Source organism: Thermobia domestica, chromosome 13 (genome assembly GCF_964235325.1).
Source record: "Thermobia domestica chromosome 13, izTheDome1.hap1.1, whole genome shotgun sequence".
Classification (NCBI taxonomy): Eukaryota; Metazoa; Arthropoda; class Insecta; order Zygentoma; family Lepismatidae; genus Thermobia; species Thermobia domestica.
This window is the reverse complement of record NC_137466.1, coordinates 153,975,976-153,996,832: the sequence shown is the minus strand read 5'-3', so window position 1 is coordinate 153,996,832 and position 20,857 is coordinate 153,975,976. Positions and strand designations below refer to the sequence as shown.

Sequence of the window (20,857 nt, the reverse complement as noted above, 5' to 3'; positions counted from 1 at the left end):
ACAATAAGCATGGAAATAAAAATATCTCTATGAAAATAAAGAAAATCAAAATATCTGTTTAAAAATATTTCCTCCCTATTTGATCCTAATTACATTTATCTTTTTCACCTTCCTTCACGACCCCATGTATTACTCTCGCCACCCCGTACGAGTCCTGCCGTCCCTAGACTGAAAACCTCCACCTATAACAAGAAAAGACAACCTACATAACATTTTCGATACTGACTAGGTTTTCCATTATCATATTTAATTCCTGTTTTGGGTACACATCCCACATAGAAAAAAGGTATGTATTCAATGGACATCTTGTGGAAATCTATATGCCCGCTTATGTCTAAAATGAGAAACATTTCTAGCTTTTTTTTCTCTTAGCATAATCATAGGACGAATTTCGAACACCCAAATATCGTTCTGTAATAAACATTTCCTACTGAAATACAAGGTAAATTCCGTGGAGTCGACAGGTTCCAGGGACAGTTATGGGACATTTGAGACGTTCTGTGGAAGACGTTCTGAGACGTTCTGTATAGATATAGATATAGATATAGATATAGATATATAGATATATATATCAGTTAGGCTTAATTAATAAAAAAAATCATGAATGTAGAAAATGTAGAAAAATTAGAACACATGCTAATCCGTGTTTTTTCTCTCCCTGTATTGCAAAATTCTAACCGGTAAACATAGACTACACTGGAATTCAAGATGGAATCTTCACAATAAAAATTAAAAGAGAAATCTTTGTAAAACCCCACCAGACCAGTTTTCATCTTCACGTTATTAGGTCGTTTCATATATCACTGTCAAACATGTTTTACCGTTATAAAAGCCGTATTTACAAATGATTTCTTTCTATCTTGTTAATCAAATGTGCACCTGTTTTTAAATTAAAGTAGTATTTGGAAAAGTAATAGTTAAAATGGGGCGTTCGGTACACAAGGGATTCAAGTCCAATTTTGGTCATTTCGGAGACATTTCATATTTAAGATCTCAACCTGAAGATTCTTTCATGTTTAAAGAATCCATGTCGAAATATTGTAAATAACTCTTATTATGTAGAAAAGATCCTAATACCAGAGATAACTTGCAAATCGCTTGTTATAAGCTTGAATTGCAAGTCACCCAAGCTTGCATCCAGCTTGATTGGAGAGCGTGCAAGAATGTCACAAGCTGGATTCCAGTAACGAAGTTACATTCATTGTTCCATTCATGATAGACGCAAGTGTTTTACAAGTCAAGTCAAGTCAATAGCCAATGAATGACCAGTGATGCTATGACGCTTTGCGAAGGGTCTAAAGCATTGCTTGCAAGTACAACAAAACGTAGATTGTATGAAATCATGCGTTTCAAGATAAGCATAGAAAGTCAAACGCCAAGCACGCGCCAATTGACCGAAAGCTTTCTTGCTACTAGGAGAGTATTCAGTTTACGTATTTAAATGGAAACCACAAACTTCATCTCTCTTTATCTTACAACTTAAGTGCCGTCAAACGAGATGACATGGAACAGATTTGAAATATTTGGCAAAATTTACTTTAAAATTCATTTTGAAAAGAGTCTTTATGTGCATATATACAATACTCATTTGCAATACTATATGGTATAATGAAAATTAGTTCATCATTGAAGACGCTTGCTCAGTTTTGATGCGCGAAAAGTAAAACAGGAATTGAAGTTTACAAGGCGGATAGGTTGCATGCTCGGAGCTTTATAAGAAAGACACATAATTACAAACTTAAAAAAATATATTCTTCACATAAGAATTCTGTTATGATATAATGTTCTCTTAACTTGTAAAGTAGACAATCATAATATCATGAAATCATCTCTTTGCCTCACTTCAAAATAGCGAATAAGCCAAAGACTTCTTTAGAGAGTGTTCGTACGTTTGAGCGAGAAAATTTCCCTCACATTACTCAAAATTTTCCCTTTTCTTGTCAAATTTTTTCCTAGTGTGTTGAGTGTCCAATTTCTACGACAGAAATTATGTGATAAGATTAATTTAGATATTAAAGAAAGTGCCAACAACAATTGTGTTATTCATTTGCTTTTCCCGTCTTTTTTTAAAACTTTATCTTCACTTTCTTCTACAAAAAATGCACACAAATACATCTAGCCTACAATTGATGCAAATTATGCTACTTTCAACACACACACAAACTATTGGTATTTTATTTGTTTATTTCTAAAAAAAAAACGAAGAAAAATTTAAGCATTTATATTGGTCAATCAGTCAGCGTGAGAATTTTCCTGGATATTCAACATTTTATAGAAAAATTCCCTTTTCCCTAAATTTGCCTAAAAAATTTCCTTAGATTAGGGAAATTTCCCTTAAACTTCGAACACTGTCTACAGATCGTGACTAAAAATGCATGACTTTAGTCGTTAAACAAATCACTTATCAGCAGCTAGCCTATATTTTGCCTCTCTGCTTTACTAAGCGTTATACGCTTTATATTATTATTATTATTATTATTATTATTATTATTATTATTATTATTATTATTATTATTATTATTATTATTATTATTACAAGCTGAATTGCCAGTTCTTCACACACGAATAGGTTTACAGAAAATATTTGAATCTCCTTCCTTCTAAACACACACATTTCAAAAAGAAATTGCAATGATAAAAATCTATAAAGTGCTTTACTTTTGGCATTAATTTTGAAACATTTTACACCTGCAGAATACTCCCTTTAATGGAAGTAACATGAAAAAAAGCCTAACTTGAAGTGGGTATTGAGCAAAGATGCAGTAGGATATATACGGAGTATACGGCGTATATCCACTTAATATTTTTATAGTCCTGCTCATACTTACCTTAAATTAAGGAAAGAACGACCGTATATAGGGATGGGTATACGCAGTATTTTTAAAATGGTCTAACATACACTCACCTAAAATTTTAGCACTACATCACTGGTAATGTTCCAAAAGTAATTTCAAGTGGGTCGCCGGATTTCACAACCCCGAAAACTATGGATTCGACTTGGTCATATATCCTTTCTAATTTCTATGCCAATAAATGAGAACTTGAACTTAACGGGCATTGGGAGTGTCACTGTTCATCTTAATGACTCCGAGAACTACGAATTTGGCACTAATATCGGTGACTTTTGATTATGTTTACGTATCACCCCTTCCCACTCCTACCTTAGGGGTTCTATGGGTGTCTTATCCTCACTGAGGGCTGTACTTGGACCTAAACGGCATCAGGGATTTTATTATTCATCTCATGATTCAAAAAATTATGGATTGAACACGAATATCGCTCATTTTCGATCGTTTTTACTTGTCAGCCCTCCCCACCTCAGTTCCTAGTGGTATCTTACCCTCTCGACTAACTTGGGTTTACAGGTCATCGAGACTATCACTAATCAACTAGCAACCTCGAAAATTATGGATTCGAAACTAATTTTAATTTTCGGTTATTTTCACATATCACTGCATTTCCTCCTGGGATCAAACGTCCAACTCTTGAAACCAGATGTAAGCTTCTACCAATGGCCGTCCTGACTCCCTATAGATGTGTTTTTAGTAGGCTGCGGATATTTAGGTACTTCAAATAGGAAATATAAGCAGATAAGTCAGTAAAACAGTCGCTTTCGTTCTTGAAATTTCTATTTCCAAGATGCTTCTTGAAGTGGATGACCAATCACTGAAAAAGTGCATTATATTCTGGCAAAAGTTGAGCAAGACCGGCGCATGGAATATCATGACATCACCAATGACCTAAATAAATATCCATCATCAGTGTTAATTTTAAAACATTCGGATCAGAGAAAGCTGGTTGAAAATGGATTATCTTTTGGTTTATGCAAACCGCATTGCTTTATTGAATTTCTGGTTGCAGCCTATTTTAGTATATATATTTTCTCAGGCATTGGAGAAATTATTTGATTTTTTTTAAAAAATTAATTAATTAATACTTTTCAATCTATTTTACAAGTATAAATCTTCTATAGGAATAGTTTATTTGATTAATGAAAACCGCATCGAAATATGATCAACGATCTCGAGATAAACGCCCACAACCATACATACAAACATGCAAACATATACATAAGCAGTTCAAACTTATAGTGAGAAACTACTTCTGTTTAGAAGTCGCTTAAAAATACAGAGAGAGAAGTCAATTAGATTAAAAAAAAAAAAACAGATCTAAATATAATTACATTGGTCATTAAATCTCTATAGAAAAGATTGTGAAAAACTTTTAATTTATGGTTTTACAACTGAATTGAGTGTTTCTAATTCGAAATCAAATTATTTACATATTGTTTTACTATATTGCAAAATGTTACTATTCGTATTGTTTTAATGTAAAAATTATTTCTGAGTAAAAAAGAAACACCAATCCGGGTGTAAAATCACACAAATCAAAGAAATTGTGAATTTTCGTGAAATGTAAAAATACATGAGAGAGATACGAAGACTGTAGTGATATCTATCGGCAAAACTTGTCCCTTTAAACCAACCTTAAATCAAACATCATATTTTCATCATCCCTTACGTTTCTGTAAATACTATATGTTAATAATATCTCTGTAAAAAAATAATTTGTTTTTTTTTTTTATAATTTTAACAGTGAATTTCTCTTTTTTTATTTTATAAATTGTTCAACTTATAATTGTTGAATTTCCCCTCCTAACAAATTACATTGCCCTCCAATGGGGTGTGCGCTCCACGTTGGGAATCACAGTTTTATGAAAGATGTAATTAATGCATAATTCTATGACATTATGAAATACTAGCTGAAATGTCTGTTTTTCGCACGGGATTTCACTGAAAGTGAAACGATAAAAATCCGAAATATCACCCCTTCCCACTCCCATCTGTCATTCCTTCTCAGGTCCCATATCAATGAAGGATGAATTTGGATGTAAACGACATCGGGATCTGTTGGTATTCATCTCAACGACCCCGAAAACTACGGACTGCACAATAACATCGGTCATACGACATCTTTTGCCACCCGCCTCGTCACTCTTTCTTACCCCGTGCTGATAATGTGATAGAAACCTAAGGTCATGGTCTGTTCATGTACCCAAAATATATAATCAAATTTGACGCAGCGACCTAGGAAGAGTTAACCATAAAACATTCTTAAATTTCATTTTATAGGTATATAGAAAACCCCTTCCTTCTTGAAATAGGAAATTTGCAAAAACACTGGGTCAGTCTCTTATTTTTAATAAAGAGTTTAAGTACCGACTTTCATCCTCGGTATTTCAATTGGCCTGTTAGTTTATGTTATATTAGTGTAGGGGTCCCGCATTATTTTCCAAAAAATGATAGAATTTCGCTTATTTCTACTAATATTAGGTTAGTTTAGGTTAGTTCAGGTTAGCTTAGGTTAGTTTATGTTAGGTTAGATTAGATTTGGTTACATTATGTTACGTCTAAGTACTTGCATCATTCATTTCTCCTGTAAATTTTGTGTTTTTTACGTGCTTCTGGACCCCCTTGTACTAAACATACTCCTTTCAACTTGACAGGTTCGCAATATACTCAATTTTGGACATGAATTATGAACTCGCTTTTCCGTTTAGGATGTGTATTTTAATATTTTAATCAAACTAACATGATGAAATCCCAATCCACTTACTATATCCAAAAGTTCATTTTAAATGGTTTAGTCGTTTTCTGGTAATTTGATCATACATAAGTATTATAAAAAAAATTATTTGAATTGCTTGTGTTTGTGTATCAAAGACTTTTAATAGAGAAAGTTCATATGTTAAAAGAGAAGTTATTATAGTTCAATTACCAATAATAATTAAAAATTGAAAATCTAACAATAAAATATAACTTTGTCATCTTATTCTCTTTTGGATTAGTTAAAGATTCTACTCCGCTAGAAAAGAACGTAAAATCGGATCGGGGAGGCAGAGTGGTTTGTTACTTTAGCAACTGGGCCATCTACAGACCAGGGATTGGAAGTTATTCCATTGACGATATTCCAGGAGATCTTTGTACACATGTTATTTATTCGTTCATTGGTGTCAGCAATGTCACATGGGAAGTTCTTGTGATTGATCCTGAGGTAAGTGTTTCTAGAGACATCAGTTTCATTGCCTGTTTCCAACATACTACCCAGACAGTTATTTAAAATCTAATGTTTTACAATTCATTTTTTAAGTAACATACTGCTGCAAACGCTTAAAGGAAGCTATCTTGGGAGTTATATAGTTTAAATTATAGCGAGAGATCCTATCCTTTAAAATTGCATTTTTGCCAACTACCTGCTGGTGGCGTATTCTTTTATTTAAACTATTAGATAAACGAAACATATAATTGAGTTTTTGTATTACATTTGAATTTAAAGTTTTTAAGTGAAATGTTGAGTGTAGTGGTGTATTTGTTAAATAGTTGTCGTAGCACATATAGTTTTTTAACTAACCTTTTTGTTGATTAACTTTTTTAAAATTGGAACCTTGACATGGTTCTTCCATGGATTAGCATTCTTACTTCACAAATCGTCGGGTCGACGTTACATACACTCCTGTCGGGGATGAACGTTGCTAGTCTGCCACATTCGTTATCTGTCACATTAATCCTACTATTTGAGAATACATTGCACCACACATACACTTGTTTCTGTGACATAACACTCTCCATAGACTTTCACCAATTCTCGATGAATGTCAGATGGTTTTTTGTCCCTTGGCCCATGAAAAACGAATAACACCGCGCACCTCCTCCTTGGAATCATGTTCAAGTTGATGTATCATCTTTAAATTGTTTTAGATACCAGACGGTTTGACGTAGAGGACTGTAATTGCCGTCAGAGCTTACTCGCCTTGGTATCTGCAACATACAGAAATCAATCAGCTACACAAAAAACTCAGGGTTTTAAAGACAAATTCACCTTTTTGATACATCTTTCTGTATATACAGTGTCCTCCTCCGGAAAATCAAAAAGGGTGTATCAATACTTCGATCTGTAGGCTATATCCTTCCGTACTCAGAAAATGCGAGAGTCGAGAGATATGTTGATTTGCCGGCAGCTACTAAGGACAACAATTTCCACAATTGTATCTGCCTATAATTGATGCTACATAATAGGAAAAAGTTGCTATGTGTTAAACTTCTTAAGGCCTCTTTAAGATTATTATAGATCGTCTAAGACTTGCTGCTAGCAGTAAATTGTGATGTTTATACTTTTATTAAAGAGTAGGTTACAGTAGAATTTATACATTGTGAAATAATATAAAACATATATAAAGATAGTGCTAGGATAAATATTCCCAAAATTTTAATACTTAAATCATAGGCGTGTGCATGGGAGGCAAGCCATTCTTCGTATAATGTTTCGTCAACGAGAAGCAAATCGATACTTTCTTTTTTATAATAGATCAGCTATAAGAATTTTGTCCCTTCCTAATCTACGGATCCGCGCATGTTTATGATACTATTATTACTACATCAATAGAACTATTTTAATGGAATTTCTAATTATGGACTTGGTCCTATCACATTTCATCTTGAGCAATTTTACAAAATGGTTCTATAGTCTTATCCAATGAATCATTCTTCTTATTCAGGGATAGTACGCCATTTTTTGAATTACACGTTAACTGTACGTTAAATTGGAAATGAACGAGAACTGTGAATTGGTCACCACCATCACAGAACTGAATCTGATGAACTTTGTCTTACAAGAAAGTCTGGTTAGGCTATGCTGTGTAAATTGGAGGTCTGCGTCATCTCTGAGAAAGGATACCCATTGCAATGACTCCTCTTCATCATTATATATTAATGAGAATTTATAGAAGCATGGTGGAACGTTTAAGGAAATGTATTGATACTGGTAGTCAGTGGCGTATTTACGATTTTGTTTCGGGAGGGGCTTTGCTAACTTTCGGGGGGGGCTTTGCCTGGAAATGTGAAAATTCTGCAAGATATTTCATTTACTTTACTATACTAAGTAAGATTTCGGGGGGGGCTTAAGCCCGGAAGCCACCCCCCTAAATACGCCACTGCTGGTAGTGTATATATGTATCACATTTTATATTAAGGATAATATCGTCGCATGAGAACGAGAGGAACGTAACTCCAAAAATGCGGTTTTCGCTTTCTTCACGTTTGGACATAATTTTGAAAGCCCCACTTGGCGTAAATAGAACGTAATGCCATCTGTTCTCCTTGTCGATCATCTGTTGCAATGTAGCTCAATTACCATCTTATTAAGGTGGATCACTAGGTGTTCTCGGTGCTATGCTAAACGTTGCTTGAATAGTGCGGCGTTGCCAGATGATGTCCATTGTTTACTGATGCCAGATAATAAAGGAAGTAATTATGAAATTCTCCTTGGATACTTACTGGAGAAATTAGTTTTCGACCCTTACCGTAATTCACAACTAAGTTCCGCTTCTTGAACTCCAACGCTAAAATCCAGGAATTTTCTTATTGTGACTACCACAGTATACTTACAAATTTGGCAACAACGCAATATGGCGTTCTGCGCAAGTTACTTCTCAAAATCTATTTCCTTAAATGTATATTAATATTGAAATAAAATGTGAAACGTAACATGAAAACGGTCAAAGAATATATCTATTTCGTAATAAGATCGTTGCTTTAAAATATCTTACATGTACAAATAAACATTTCATAAAACTAAGCACTTCTAGTAAGATGTAACAACAAGTGTCATCTTGTGTGCACATTGTAAAACGAATGAAATATTTTGTTTTAATTGTTACCTTTTACAATATCAGAAGACACAACCAAATGAATCAGTGTCTTATATTGTAGCTAAAACATAACTCTATCTTATAGTACAATATTTATAATATGTAATGTTTCATTGCGCAGTAGTTAAGGGAATGTGCTAAAATACGTACTGAGTTCTGTGTGGTGATCCACCTTAAAAACACATCTTTCTCAGAAAATAATATTTTTGTTCTCTCGCCTGTAAACCTACGAAAATGGAGTTAAGTTCCTTTGGTTCTCATGCGACGATATGATCTTAGCATTCTTCCATTGATTCCAGACAGTGTTGAATTCAGAGCTCTTTTTTTCTGGGATAACGTTTGAAAAATCTACGAGGTACCTTTCAAAAATACTAGAATGTCAACATCAATGTTATCATTCTGCTTCTCAGGTCGATTTGTTTTGACGCAACTTTTCATACTTTCTCTATCCTGAGTCACACATTTTATTTCCATATTCCCTTTCTTCAATACATGGTGCATTATTTAGTTCACATATCAGTAGTCACCCTTCTCTCTTTTATTGAAATGAACTTAATATACTCAATTTTTTTCTCCAACCATTTCCATACTCTTTCAGTTGAGTTAACGTCAAATTAACAGTATTTCCTCATAAGGAGAGGCGTGACTTGACCTCTAAGTACCCCTGAGATATTCCTGATTTTAACATTGTTTCCAGACTGTAATTATTCCGAATTGATAGAAACATGTATAAAAGTTTCCAGTTCTTCACAATATTTCATTCCCTGCATAATACGTAATTTACGTAAGAATAACGTAATTGCTAGATGAAGTGAAAAAGATTAAATCCTTGCATTACTTTATTCAATTGCATTTATATTGACAGAATGATGTAGAAATGAACGGGTTTTCTAACTTCACTGCCTTGAAGAAGAAATATCCTCAACTAAAGACTCAACTTGCTGTAGGAGGCTGGGCTGAAGGCGGACGAAAATATTCTCAAATGGTTGGCGTCAAACAACGCCGTGATAGTTTCATAAGAAGTGTTGTAGGTAAGTTTCCTTCTTGTAGAAATAAATGTCTGAAACAGAAATCTAGTTTAAATTTATGAAACGTAAGAACTTTACCAAAGGCTGCTGTACCCAGTGATAAAGTTCTGTATGTCAAACTTTGACTTGTAGTGATACCTAATTGGCCAAATAACGAACTTAATCATTTTGATTATTTTTATAACTATGTTTTGTAGAAGGAGACAGAGTATTACATAAGATTAATTTTTACGAGAGCTAGTTTGATTGAGATGTCCCTGCACTGTCTGAATAGTACCAATTAAATAAATCAATTTCGTCCAAATACGATATTGAAGTTTGGAAAACAATCTTTCACTGCAATTTTGTAAACTCCTTTCTTTACCTTATGATTTCATTATTCTTTAAAATAATGACTGTGAAATATATTGATAATGTATACACGTTACCTATTTGTTTCAGAATACATGAATAAATATGGTTTTGACGGATTTGATCTTGATTGGGAGTATCCCGGAGCTGCAGATCGCGGTGGATCTTTCAAAGATAAGGACAATTTCTTCTTCTTTGTGGAAGAATTGAGGAGAGCGTTTGTTGCTGAAGGAAAAGGCTGGGAAATAACTATGGCTGTACCATTGGCTAAGTTCCGTTTACAAGAAGGTTATCATGTACCTGATCTTTGTGAGTAAGTAATTGTTATAACTTACTTTCATTATTACATAATTTTTAAAAAAGTAGTCAAATTATTATGAAATTATTTTCTTCTTATATTCAAATATTTTTAGTCGTTTTCCACCCCCGTCCGTATATCCATGTCCATACGAAATCTCTTTTACGAGTAATTTTTCATACGTGTTTATTGAATGTACTGTAAACTACACTTTTCTTCTTCTGAAAGGCTTCTTTCACCATTCCTATCCTTGCTTTTATTTCGTTCTTCAATTTTAGAAAGCGTCAATGGAGAGTTTTATTTGTAGTAAAGGAAACCACTGATGTGCCAGTTCAGTTGCCATGTTAAAACCCTTTTTTAATGTCTGATTGGAGTTATTGTCACACCTTAATAGTACATACAGACATTTTTCTTTTTTATTCGAAAATTAATAGCTTAATCAACAAATCTATATGTCTTTCAAGGATTGTTCGAATAGACGTGAGCACTATGTTAACTACATTACATTTTAAATGAAATGCCTTCTTCAAATATTAATTTAATAATGTGATTCTTCTCTTTAGAAATTACTCTACATCTCATAGTAAGTCTACCCTATAATTATTTTGCTTCATACGTTTTCTATCGTTAACCCATATTTTGTTTTATCACCTTTTATGCAGACTTCTAGATGCTGTTCACGTTATGGCCTATGACCTTAGAGGAAACTGGGCTGGATTTGCAGACGTTCATAGCCCACTATACAAGAGGCCTCATGACCAATGGGCTTACGAGAAACTCAATGTGGTAAGAAAATTATTCTACATTTGTGCCAATATACAGTATATAATTGTGGTAGTCCTAATTTTAGACTTTAATTCGAGTTAAATCTACCAGATAGGTGTCAGAGAAATCTGTTTCTGCTAGTCTTTTTCCAATGCATAAGGTAATTCACTAAGGAACACTTAAATCCACACTCTAAATTAAACTTTATTAAGCCCATGGCTATTCATAAGCGTTCGCCACGCGTTTTTATTATTCATGCGTACGCTTGGAATACGCTGACCATGTATTTAAATGTTGATGGCTAATCACAAACGCGAAAGCAATAAAAACGCGGAGGAAACGTTAGTTCGAGCGTATTTGGTGCGTTTCGGAACAATAGACTGCATGCTGTTTAAAAGGCGTCTAAAGGAAGGGGAAAAAGGAAAGACGTGTTGCCAGGCAGGGGGATCTTAGCAAGAAACAGTTACTTTGAAGATTCTTTGTGCAGAGTACTGGAACTCTGCTATTATAGACCTGGACTTGGCAAAAAAGACCTGGAAACCCTGATTGGCTCACAGTATGATTTATAACTCTGGCAAATGTAAAGTTACCAAATAGCCACCTTGGTCGCGTTCGCTCTAGGGGGCAACTCTTCCAAAACACATTCTCAAACAGTCACAGACTAAAGCTCTTTTAAGTTTAATTTATGAGATTTCATTATTGTACCTCTCGTAAAACATCCCAAAACTAGAACCTAGAATTAATAGAAATCTCATTCCTCAACAGCATACTGTATAAGTAGCTATTGGTTTAAATTAAACACAGTAACTTAGTGTTAACGAAAAGAGGTTAACATATATCATACCAGACAAAAAGACGAAATTGATATAGACCACGTTAAATCAACAATTTCTGGAAAATATAACTTAATTCAAAATAATGTTAGGGTACAAGTATGGATCACAATATATGACAAGGATCTAATAAGGATGGAAACTTGCATCGTTCCCTACTGCTCGTTGAGATATTCAGGTGTTATGTAGCTAATTTTTAATATGTTTTCCATTCTTTTACTTTTTATTTTCTCTATTTTTTTGGTATCCTTCCGATAATTCTTTGTAATATTGTAAAAGAAATAATTCAAATTTCATTTCATATTATTTTTATCATCATAATTCTTTGAATACACATTAAAGTTAAAATATTTACGTACGTAGAATGGAGTGACAACTTAACTATATAGTATTTAAAATTGTACGGTGTATTTGAAAGTTCAATATGTATTTACAGCAGTTAACAAATTCTATGTACTGTATGTACTAATTTGTTTTAATGTATTTAATTTTCTTCAATAATTGTCTTTTTTAAAATTGTAGAAATATCAGGCTCCTTTCAATGTTTACATTGCACTACGCAATACAGATGAAGGTCACATCTTTTAGTAGTGAAGTGAACAATGTGCGTCTTATCTACAGACTTACATCTTAAAATAACTATCAGATGATGATAAATGTGATTCTTATTTTATAGACTACATTGATTGGTTGGTATTTGGAGTTTAACCTCTCTTTCAGGTGCCGACGCCATGTGAGACGTATACGTGTAGTTTAACGTGGAATCCTTATAGTTAACCATAACAAGGAAGCTCTATAAACACACGTTGTTCACTTCAAAAATTTGGAAATCCTCTATTTAGTAATTCTTGTGTGATTTTAATATTTCTTTATTTAAAAAAATTGAAGAAAATAAAGTGAAATAATGAATTTGAATCATTTCCAACGGAATGTTCTGTGACGGAACGTAAAATTTTGCTGCTCCCCTTTTCAGCAAAACACATGGATGGGGCGGGGGGAGAATGTAATAAGGTAACCTGACGTTAATAAAAGACTGTGGTGACATACAAACAAGAACATCGGGAGCATATTACTCCTGGACCCGCGTGCACTGGCAACATTTAAATCTGATTTAAACTACTAGCTGAACAAAACGTTTATTTAAATATATTTGTGGATAACTGTTTACCACATAAAGATAAATGCATTTTGACTTCAAATTCGGTTTTCTGGTGAAATTCTAGCCTATGGTCATGTATCACATGACCCACTTAGCGTTTGTAATAAAAAGTTAAATTCAAGATGGCGGCCGTCCGCGTAACCTACGCCAGAATGTGTCCCCCTAACCTCAAGTTCACCTACCACATCAAAAGTCGCTGAAAGTACATCCATTTGGATTTTAATATGGGTGATAAGGGGCTTTTGAGACAGCCTGTATATATATATTAATGTGTAACAGTTTCGCCAAATATCCACTTTGGCTTCATCGGGCATTATCTACCCGATATCTATGAATAGCGTTTGATGAAGCCAAAGTGGATAGTTTGCAAAAATGTTACAAGTTTTTTTTTTTTTTTTTTTTTTTTTTTTTTTTTTTTTTTTTTACAATAAACATATTGTTTTGCTCAGCAAGTAGTTTAAATCAGATTTAAGTTTGTTAAAAGCAAAACTTGTACAATGAAAAGTATTACAGCTGGCAACACTTGCTTATTCTACTCTTCTATCTCATCCTCTTCCATCCTGCGCTCTGCATGTTCTTTTTACTGTTTCTCAGATTATTAAAGCATTCTCTTACGTCATGCAACAGCAAGTTGGAAATGATTGAACTACGTCATCATGTAATAGTTATGTTGAGTAAGTATTGAGTAACAATAAATTAATCATTTTATTGTTATGACCAGAAAACAGTTCAGTTACTGCTGAAAAATTGGGTCAATCCTTTTTCCATTCTCTCTGCTGTATTACTGACTCTAAATGCATATTTACCATTAGCTAGCAATAATTTTAGAGATAACTTGATATCGTTTTGTTTTGTAATGTGTTGTCATGAAAATTTGAGTAAAATTATAATAGCTCAACATATTTTGCATTATTTTTTCCCCTCCACAGAATGATGGCTTACAACTGTGGGTTGACATGGGCTGCCCTCCAGATAAGTTAGTGGTTGGAGTTCCCTTCTACGGACGCACTTTCACATTGAGTAAGAGCAATACCAACTATAATCTAGGAACGTACATTAACAAAGAGGCCGGAGGAGGTGACCCAGGAAACTACACAAATGCCAAAGGATTTCTCGCTTATTACGAGGTGCGTAGTATCATGATTGATATAATAGTATCAGGATTACTAAATCAATCACAATTTGATTGTTTTTTAATATCGAATAGCAAAGTAAGAACTATTCAATCAAACTTTCTCCTAGTTATTACGGTTAGAAACGTTGGGCTATAGTCAGAATAATTCTTATTTATAACTAGCGTCACACTAAGAATTTGACTATCGTATGATTCAATCGCTAGTCAAGCCCTTAGTATGATGCTAATCATATCCAGTACCGACTATGAATAAGGCTTGTTATGCTTTGTATTAATGTAGCATCACCCAACATCTCTTCAACGCAATGTCACCCTGTTCGGTTGGTTCTTTGTAATTCCTCCTACAAGATAAATCAAATTGGAATGATATGTCACTTTTATGCAGGGCAGGTCTACTAGCATATAATATCAAAAGAACGATAATCTATGTCTTTCCTTCGGCCAAGCACGTTAAGGTTAGCATTAAGAATTTTCAGTATACTTTGTTTTTTTAAAAGTATACCAGTGTAGTCCTCTCATAGTTTTTTCCCACTTCCTCCTTTTGAAGAAAATTTTCTGCAAGGAGCTCTGTCATTCATTTCCCGAAATTAAAATATTATTTTTGACACTAATCAGGAAGTTTGCTGATATGTACAAGAATGACCATAGTCCTTCGTTATCAAAGCTCGCCGGCTGTCAATATTGTGAATGTGGCTATATTTCTTGTAACGTGTATACAAAAATTAGCGATTTATTATCCACTACAAAAGACACTATTCCCGGCGGGAGCTCATGTGGTTCGGATTCCACGTTAATCAGTAGGTCCACGTCTCATATAGCCTCGCTGCTGAAAGGGACGCTAAACTAAAATCAACAACTACAAAAGACATTAAAATTAATTGTTTTATCATTAACATTTTTGTATGTTAAAAATTATAAATTGTTGTAATTGAAAAAATCTGACAAAAGTGTAATATCAAACTATAATATAATACCTCATAGGGCGCTAGCAACAAATGAGAATACGATTACATGCAAAATATCACTCATTGAAAATATTCAACAGCAGTAACTATAGGTTTCAATGGAATATCAGTAGGACTAATTCCACGAAACGTTATGCTAACCATATAGCCATCTGGGAGTTTCAAAATTAACCAAGCGGAGTACGAATCAATTATTTAAAAAAGTGTTAGTTTTATGTAGATTACCCTGCTCATTGGAATACTTGCCACTTGAGTCTAAAAGATGTCAAGTTGAGAGAATGTTGAAGAAGAAACGTTTCTCATTTTTTTAAAATGTAAATGTCTCACTGTTAAAGAGATGTATTCGTATTTTGTGGCACGGAAAATAAAGGAATGCAGTCGAACTCTGTCGGTCTTAATGAAAGAAAAGTTGAGTTGAGTTGATTTTGGGTTTAACGTCCCGTTCAGCAGCGAGGCTATATGAGACGTGGACCTACTGATTAACGTGGAATCCGAACCACATGAGCTCCCTGAAAGAAAAGTGATCAGACCAGAATACAAAGTCATTAGGAGGCAGGAAGGATTTACTTTGTATAAGGTTTCGAAATAAAAGCCCTTAAGAATTCTTTTGTGGTGAATATACAACACTTCTAATCTTTTGAAACAGTTATCTTGTATTTCTATTTTTATTTACTGTATGAATCATTCACTCATAGAGACTAACAAACACGTATATTTTTATGTAAATACGAATGGAATTGCAGCAATATAATAAAGCATGGTTAAAAATTCTTGTATTTGGAAAAGAAAGTCTAGGATGGAACTATTTGAGTGGAGTTCTGTGTGTGTTTTGAACAACAGTACAGAGAAGTTACAAATATTTACAGGTGCAGAGAAATAATAGGGATTCGTGGTTTAGTCTCTATGGCTGCGTCTACTTCCCCTCACAGGAACCTAGACGATTCTTTACTCTGGATCAGACTGCTAAATAAGTTGGCCTATAGTACATTTAAATTTATCATTTCATAGTTTAGCTAAAGAACGGCGAAACAATATTACTTCCATTCACATTTCTTATTTTTAAAGAGTAATGACATTGGGCGAGGTTATAACTTTTTCTGTTTTGTAGATTTTTTTTAATGTATGGTCTTATTTGATAATTCGTTGTATTTTACAGATTTGTAGTGAGCTGCAAGAAGAAGACAGTGAATGGACTGAAAAGTGGGATGATGTTGGAAAATGCCCGTATGCCTACAAAGGTAAGATTTTAACACATCTTCAAACATTTCCATTTATTTCAATATTTTCCGAGATGACAGCTTTGATTTATTTATAAACTAGAAACATTTTCCTAGATTTTATACATTTTTACAATGATAATATGCGTATGTATTGTATTGTATATTAACATGACAGAAGAACGTACAAGAGGAGAGTCTTGACGCTCAATGCATCATTGAAATTTTAGGGAGAGATGCGAATAATTTTAACACCAGTTAGAAAAATGTATACAGGAACAACAAGTAACTTATACCATACCTATACCCATGGTCAGGTGGATCCAGTTTTCGAAGTCAAAAGTAATGAAAAAGTTTAAAGGTAGATATTGCCTTTTAAGATACATATTAATACAATTTAGTAGTTGTGTCATGGGCTATTGGGCGAGAACGTCTGAATATGAATATTGCCGTTGTAACTTTCGATGTTTTATAACTCTATGCAGATGTGCTTGATTACCATTCCATATACACTTTTGTGAGCCATACTCTATATATATTATGTTGAAGTTACCCTGAATTACGAAGCTGAGTGGCAATTTGACATCTTCTGTAATAGAGGGTAACAGAGAAGTGTTAAGAACATAATATGCATCAGCTGAAAGTTGTATGCGTCAATACCTATCTTCTAGAGTGATTAGAATCTGATATCCATTTCCAGCACTAAGGCTTAAAGACGATATCTTCTGCTTAAAGTGAAACACGAACCATTATTGAAGTCTTTATCTGATTCTTAATTCTCACCAGGAATCAAACCCTGCAGAATACGGTCGTTAGACACCTCTCCACGAGACTGCACAATGGGTGGAAAGAATTAAGTTTTCAAAATTTACGAAAAGGTTTTTATTTTATTATTATTATTATTATTATTATTATTATTATTATTATTATTATTATTATTATTATTATTATTATTATTATTATTATTATTTTAAAGACAGAAATTTTATTTCCAGTTTCGTAGATTTGTTCTTTAAAAATGTACGGTCGTTCAGCAGTGAGTTGTAAGAGAGAGGGACCACATTTACTTGTTTGTAAAACATAACTATGTAGGAAAAAGTCGAATTTTTTGTAAAGTGTAAATATGACTATATTACATAGGTATATTTTTTTCTTTTTAGGAACTCAATGGGTAGGCTTTGAAAACCCAAAAAGTGTACAAATTAAGATGGACTTTATCAAACAAAAAGGATATGCTGGTGCGATGACGTGGGCAATCGATATGGACGACTTCCATGGAATTTGCGGCCCTAAAAATGTCCTTATTAACATCTTACACAACAACATGAAAGACTATGTAGTGCCTAAGCCAACTGTAACAACAACACCAAGGGTGAGTTTGGACAAGGACTATAATTGCTATCAACCAGTGTTGTCAATGACTAAGAGGGCATTTTTAAAGTGTTTACAGCAATAATAGAGGCAGTGCATATAATAATGCCATATAGTGTATATTTGTCCCTACTGTATACGAGAGAAAGGATCTCTAGTCTTCTGGCCATTTTGTTCAGAATGGTTTGTAGATGATGGTTTTATAGAAATTTCTCTGATGTAAGAATGATAATATGCTATTGATACGATAGGAACTGTATTTCTTTTGTAATTGTAGTAAAATCTCTCTCCTTCATTTCTTGGTCAAAATGATTAAATTTTCCCTAAAATCGGAGTAAAGTAAATGTTTCCAAAATTGGGTTCAATTCATTATGTCTAATTAAAACAAATATATTAATATATGTTTTAGCACTACTTCTTAGCGAACTAAATTAAATACATTGGAACTTTTACATGACCGAGCTGACGTAAATTTGTGGTTAGGTTTCTTGTTTCGTAATCAGTTTCGGGTTCGAACCTGGTGAGTGGTCATTCTGATTAAAGTTATTTTCTTATTTCCAAGATAAGCGAATGAACAAATAGTATCCAGGCCAACTTCCCTCTACTTCCTTTCCCACAATTTGTTCTTGTTCTTCTTGACCATTAATGTTTCCAATGTAAAATGTCTTGCAGGCTGTACCTGGAATTTATACAATAACTAATGAATAGATATATATGAAATGGCGTAACAACATGTGAGTTAAAATCGTTAGTGAATAATGTTCTCTTAACTCGGTAGTACAGTGGTCTAACTTTGGAGTAGGAAAATATTTACAAGTTGGTTTGGCGATGAAAGATTGATTTTATTAGAAAGAACAAAGCTTTAGCTAAAATATAAGCAAGGGCCGCGGTTGCTCAGTGGTAGAGCGTTCATCTCCGGTGCATGGGGCCCTTCATTCGATCCAGCTTGCTCCAAGTGAGCTTTGTGGTGGACAAGCACCGTGTGCGTGGGTTTTCTCGGGGTTCTCCCGTTTCCTCCCACTTTCTTAATTCCACCATTTCATTCATTTCTCATTATCACCGTCTCCTTTAGCCTAACCAGCATAACCGTTGAACGTAAAACTTAGAGATTTCATTTTAAAGTGTGAGCATAACACACTGTAATTCAGAAGTCTCTGAATTCTGAATTGAAGTTATTCAGATAGGTCAAGAAAGGAGTGATTCATGTTACTCATAAGACAAAAAAAAAAAAAAAAAAAAAAATCTCACGACTTTCGCGGGAAAGACTAGTTCAACCAAGTCTTAGATCTCACTATTTTAGGTTACATGATTCATCGTATAAAAGCAGTAGATTCATAAAGAGATTGTATGAACACAACGAAGAGCATTTATCAATGTTTAAGGACATGCAAGTCATTACACGATATACACCAATAATATATATATATATATATATATATATATATATATTTAAGTATTGTTATATCACATCGTTCGTAACCTCTCGTAATGTGGAAGAATTCTGATAACTTCTAAATGAAGTTAAGAAAAAAATATGGCACAAATTTTGTACATAATTTTACAAAACGATACTCGTACGAGAAAAGCTTTTCTAGGATCTAGACTAAACGAGAAAGAGTTCTTCAAGAATCGAGGTGAGGCGAGATGAGAAAACCGTATGTCTCATTTCATGGTTAACAACTAGTATTCATGAACAACATTTTATACTTTAATTTCTCGTGAAGTAAATTTTACTTTCATTTTTAACTACAAAATCTTACATTACTTTTAGAAAAGATGTTCGAAATGTCCTCCATTAACTTTTAGACACAAATTCAAACAACGAACCATCTTGCTTGCAACTTTTCTTATGTGTTATCTGGGATACCACTCATGGCTCTATATTTTGTAGAACAAATCTTGGAACATTATCGGGTTGCTGTGGTATACAATGTTCTTCATATAACTGCATAAATGAAAATTAGGTGGACCAAAATCATTCGAATGAGAGGACACAGACCTTACAATATCAGTCATCCTTGGAAAAACTCTCGCAGCATCTCGTTTCACGTGTTTGATGTATAGAGTCTTCGCCTTGACTTATTAGAACCACGATAACATTCAACTTCTTCTTCAAGCATAGCCGTAATCTGAATGATAATATCAGCGTATACATCTGAATTTACGGTTGTATCTAGAAAAATTTGCCTCATAATTTCCCGTCTAGTACTTGCGGATGCTCTGCCACTTCTAGGCCTAGGTCTAGGAATCCGCAAGTACTAGACGGGAAATTATGAGGCAAATTTTTCTAGATACAACCGTAAATTCAGATGTATACGCTGATATTATCACTCAGATTACAGCTATGCTTGAAGAAGTTGATGTTATCGTGGTTCTAATAAGTCAAGGCGAAGGTATATATATATTACAAAAACGTTACACTACTTCATTCACTGTTGTTTCTTCCCGGTATGGGAATGATGACAAAATCCGCTCCTAAAGGATATCGTTAATACGATTTTGTTGCAAAATGAATGGTGAATAAATTTTGCTTCGTCCTTAACTTCTTGCTAACTTTAGACCATTGGCACTACTGTTTGGTGGCGGGAAACGTTTCCCAAGGTCTTTTCATAAATATCACATGCAATATTTTATCTTTTCATTCTTCCCTTTTCAAATTTCCTATTTCGAATCATCCTTCATATAACAGCATATATATGCCAAATTTAACGATCAATTTTCCTCACTTGAGGCAAATCAGAGTTGGCAGTAAAAACGCTCTCTGCGGCTCAGGTGGCAATATCACGTTTGCAGTAAAGAGAACACCTGAAATCCTGTTTTCAACACCCCTGATGAAGCAGAATTACTATGTGTGTGCTTGAGAGATAGTGCTCAAACAGCCCGCTGTCCACTTGATCACTTGATCATCTACTGTTAAAAAAAAGTTTGTTTCTTGAAAAGGGAAGGGAGACATAAAACTTGATTCAGCATGCGATGTCACTAGCTTCCATTGTTTTGCTTTTTCCATCCTATTGAAGGATGAGATAGG

General features: G+C 33.8%; 1 protein-coding gene across 3 annotated transcripts in view; it reads left to right on the top strand.

The window, feature by feature from the left end:
- Cht5 (Chitinase 5) overlaps positions 1-20,857 on the top strand; it is a 66,922-nt gene that overhangs the window by 42,340 nt on the left and 3,725 nt on the right. For all 3 annotated transcript variants that reach the window (XM_081736703.1, XM_081736704.1, XM_081736702.1), the window contains exons 3-9: positions 5,849-6,054; positions 9,573-9,738; positions 10,177-10,399; positions 11,047-11,170; positions 14,071-14,268; positions 16,398-16,479; positions 17,619-17,830. In XM_081736703.1, coding sequence (XP_081592829.1) covers positions 5,849-6,054; positions 9,573-9,738; positions 10,177-10,399; positions 11,047-11,170; positions 14,071-14,268; positions 16,398-16,479; positions 17,619-17,830 — 1,211 coding nt within the window. The remainder of the gene's footprint in view (positions 1-5,848; positions 6,055-9,572; positions 9,739-10,176; positions 10,400-11,046; positions 11,171-14,070; positions 14,269-16,397; positions 16,480-17,618; positions 17,831-20,857) is intronic.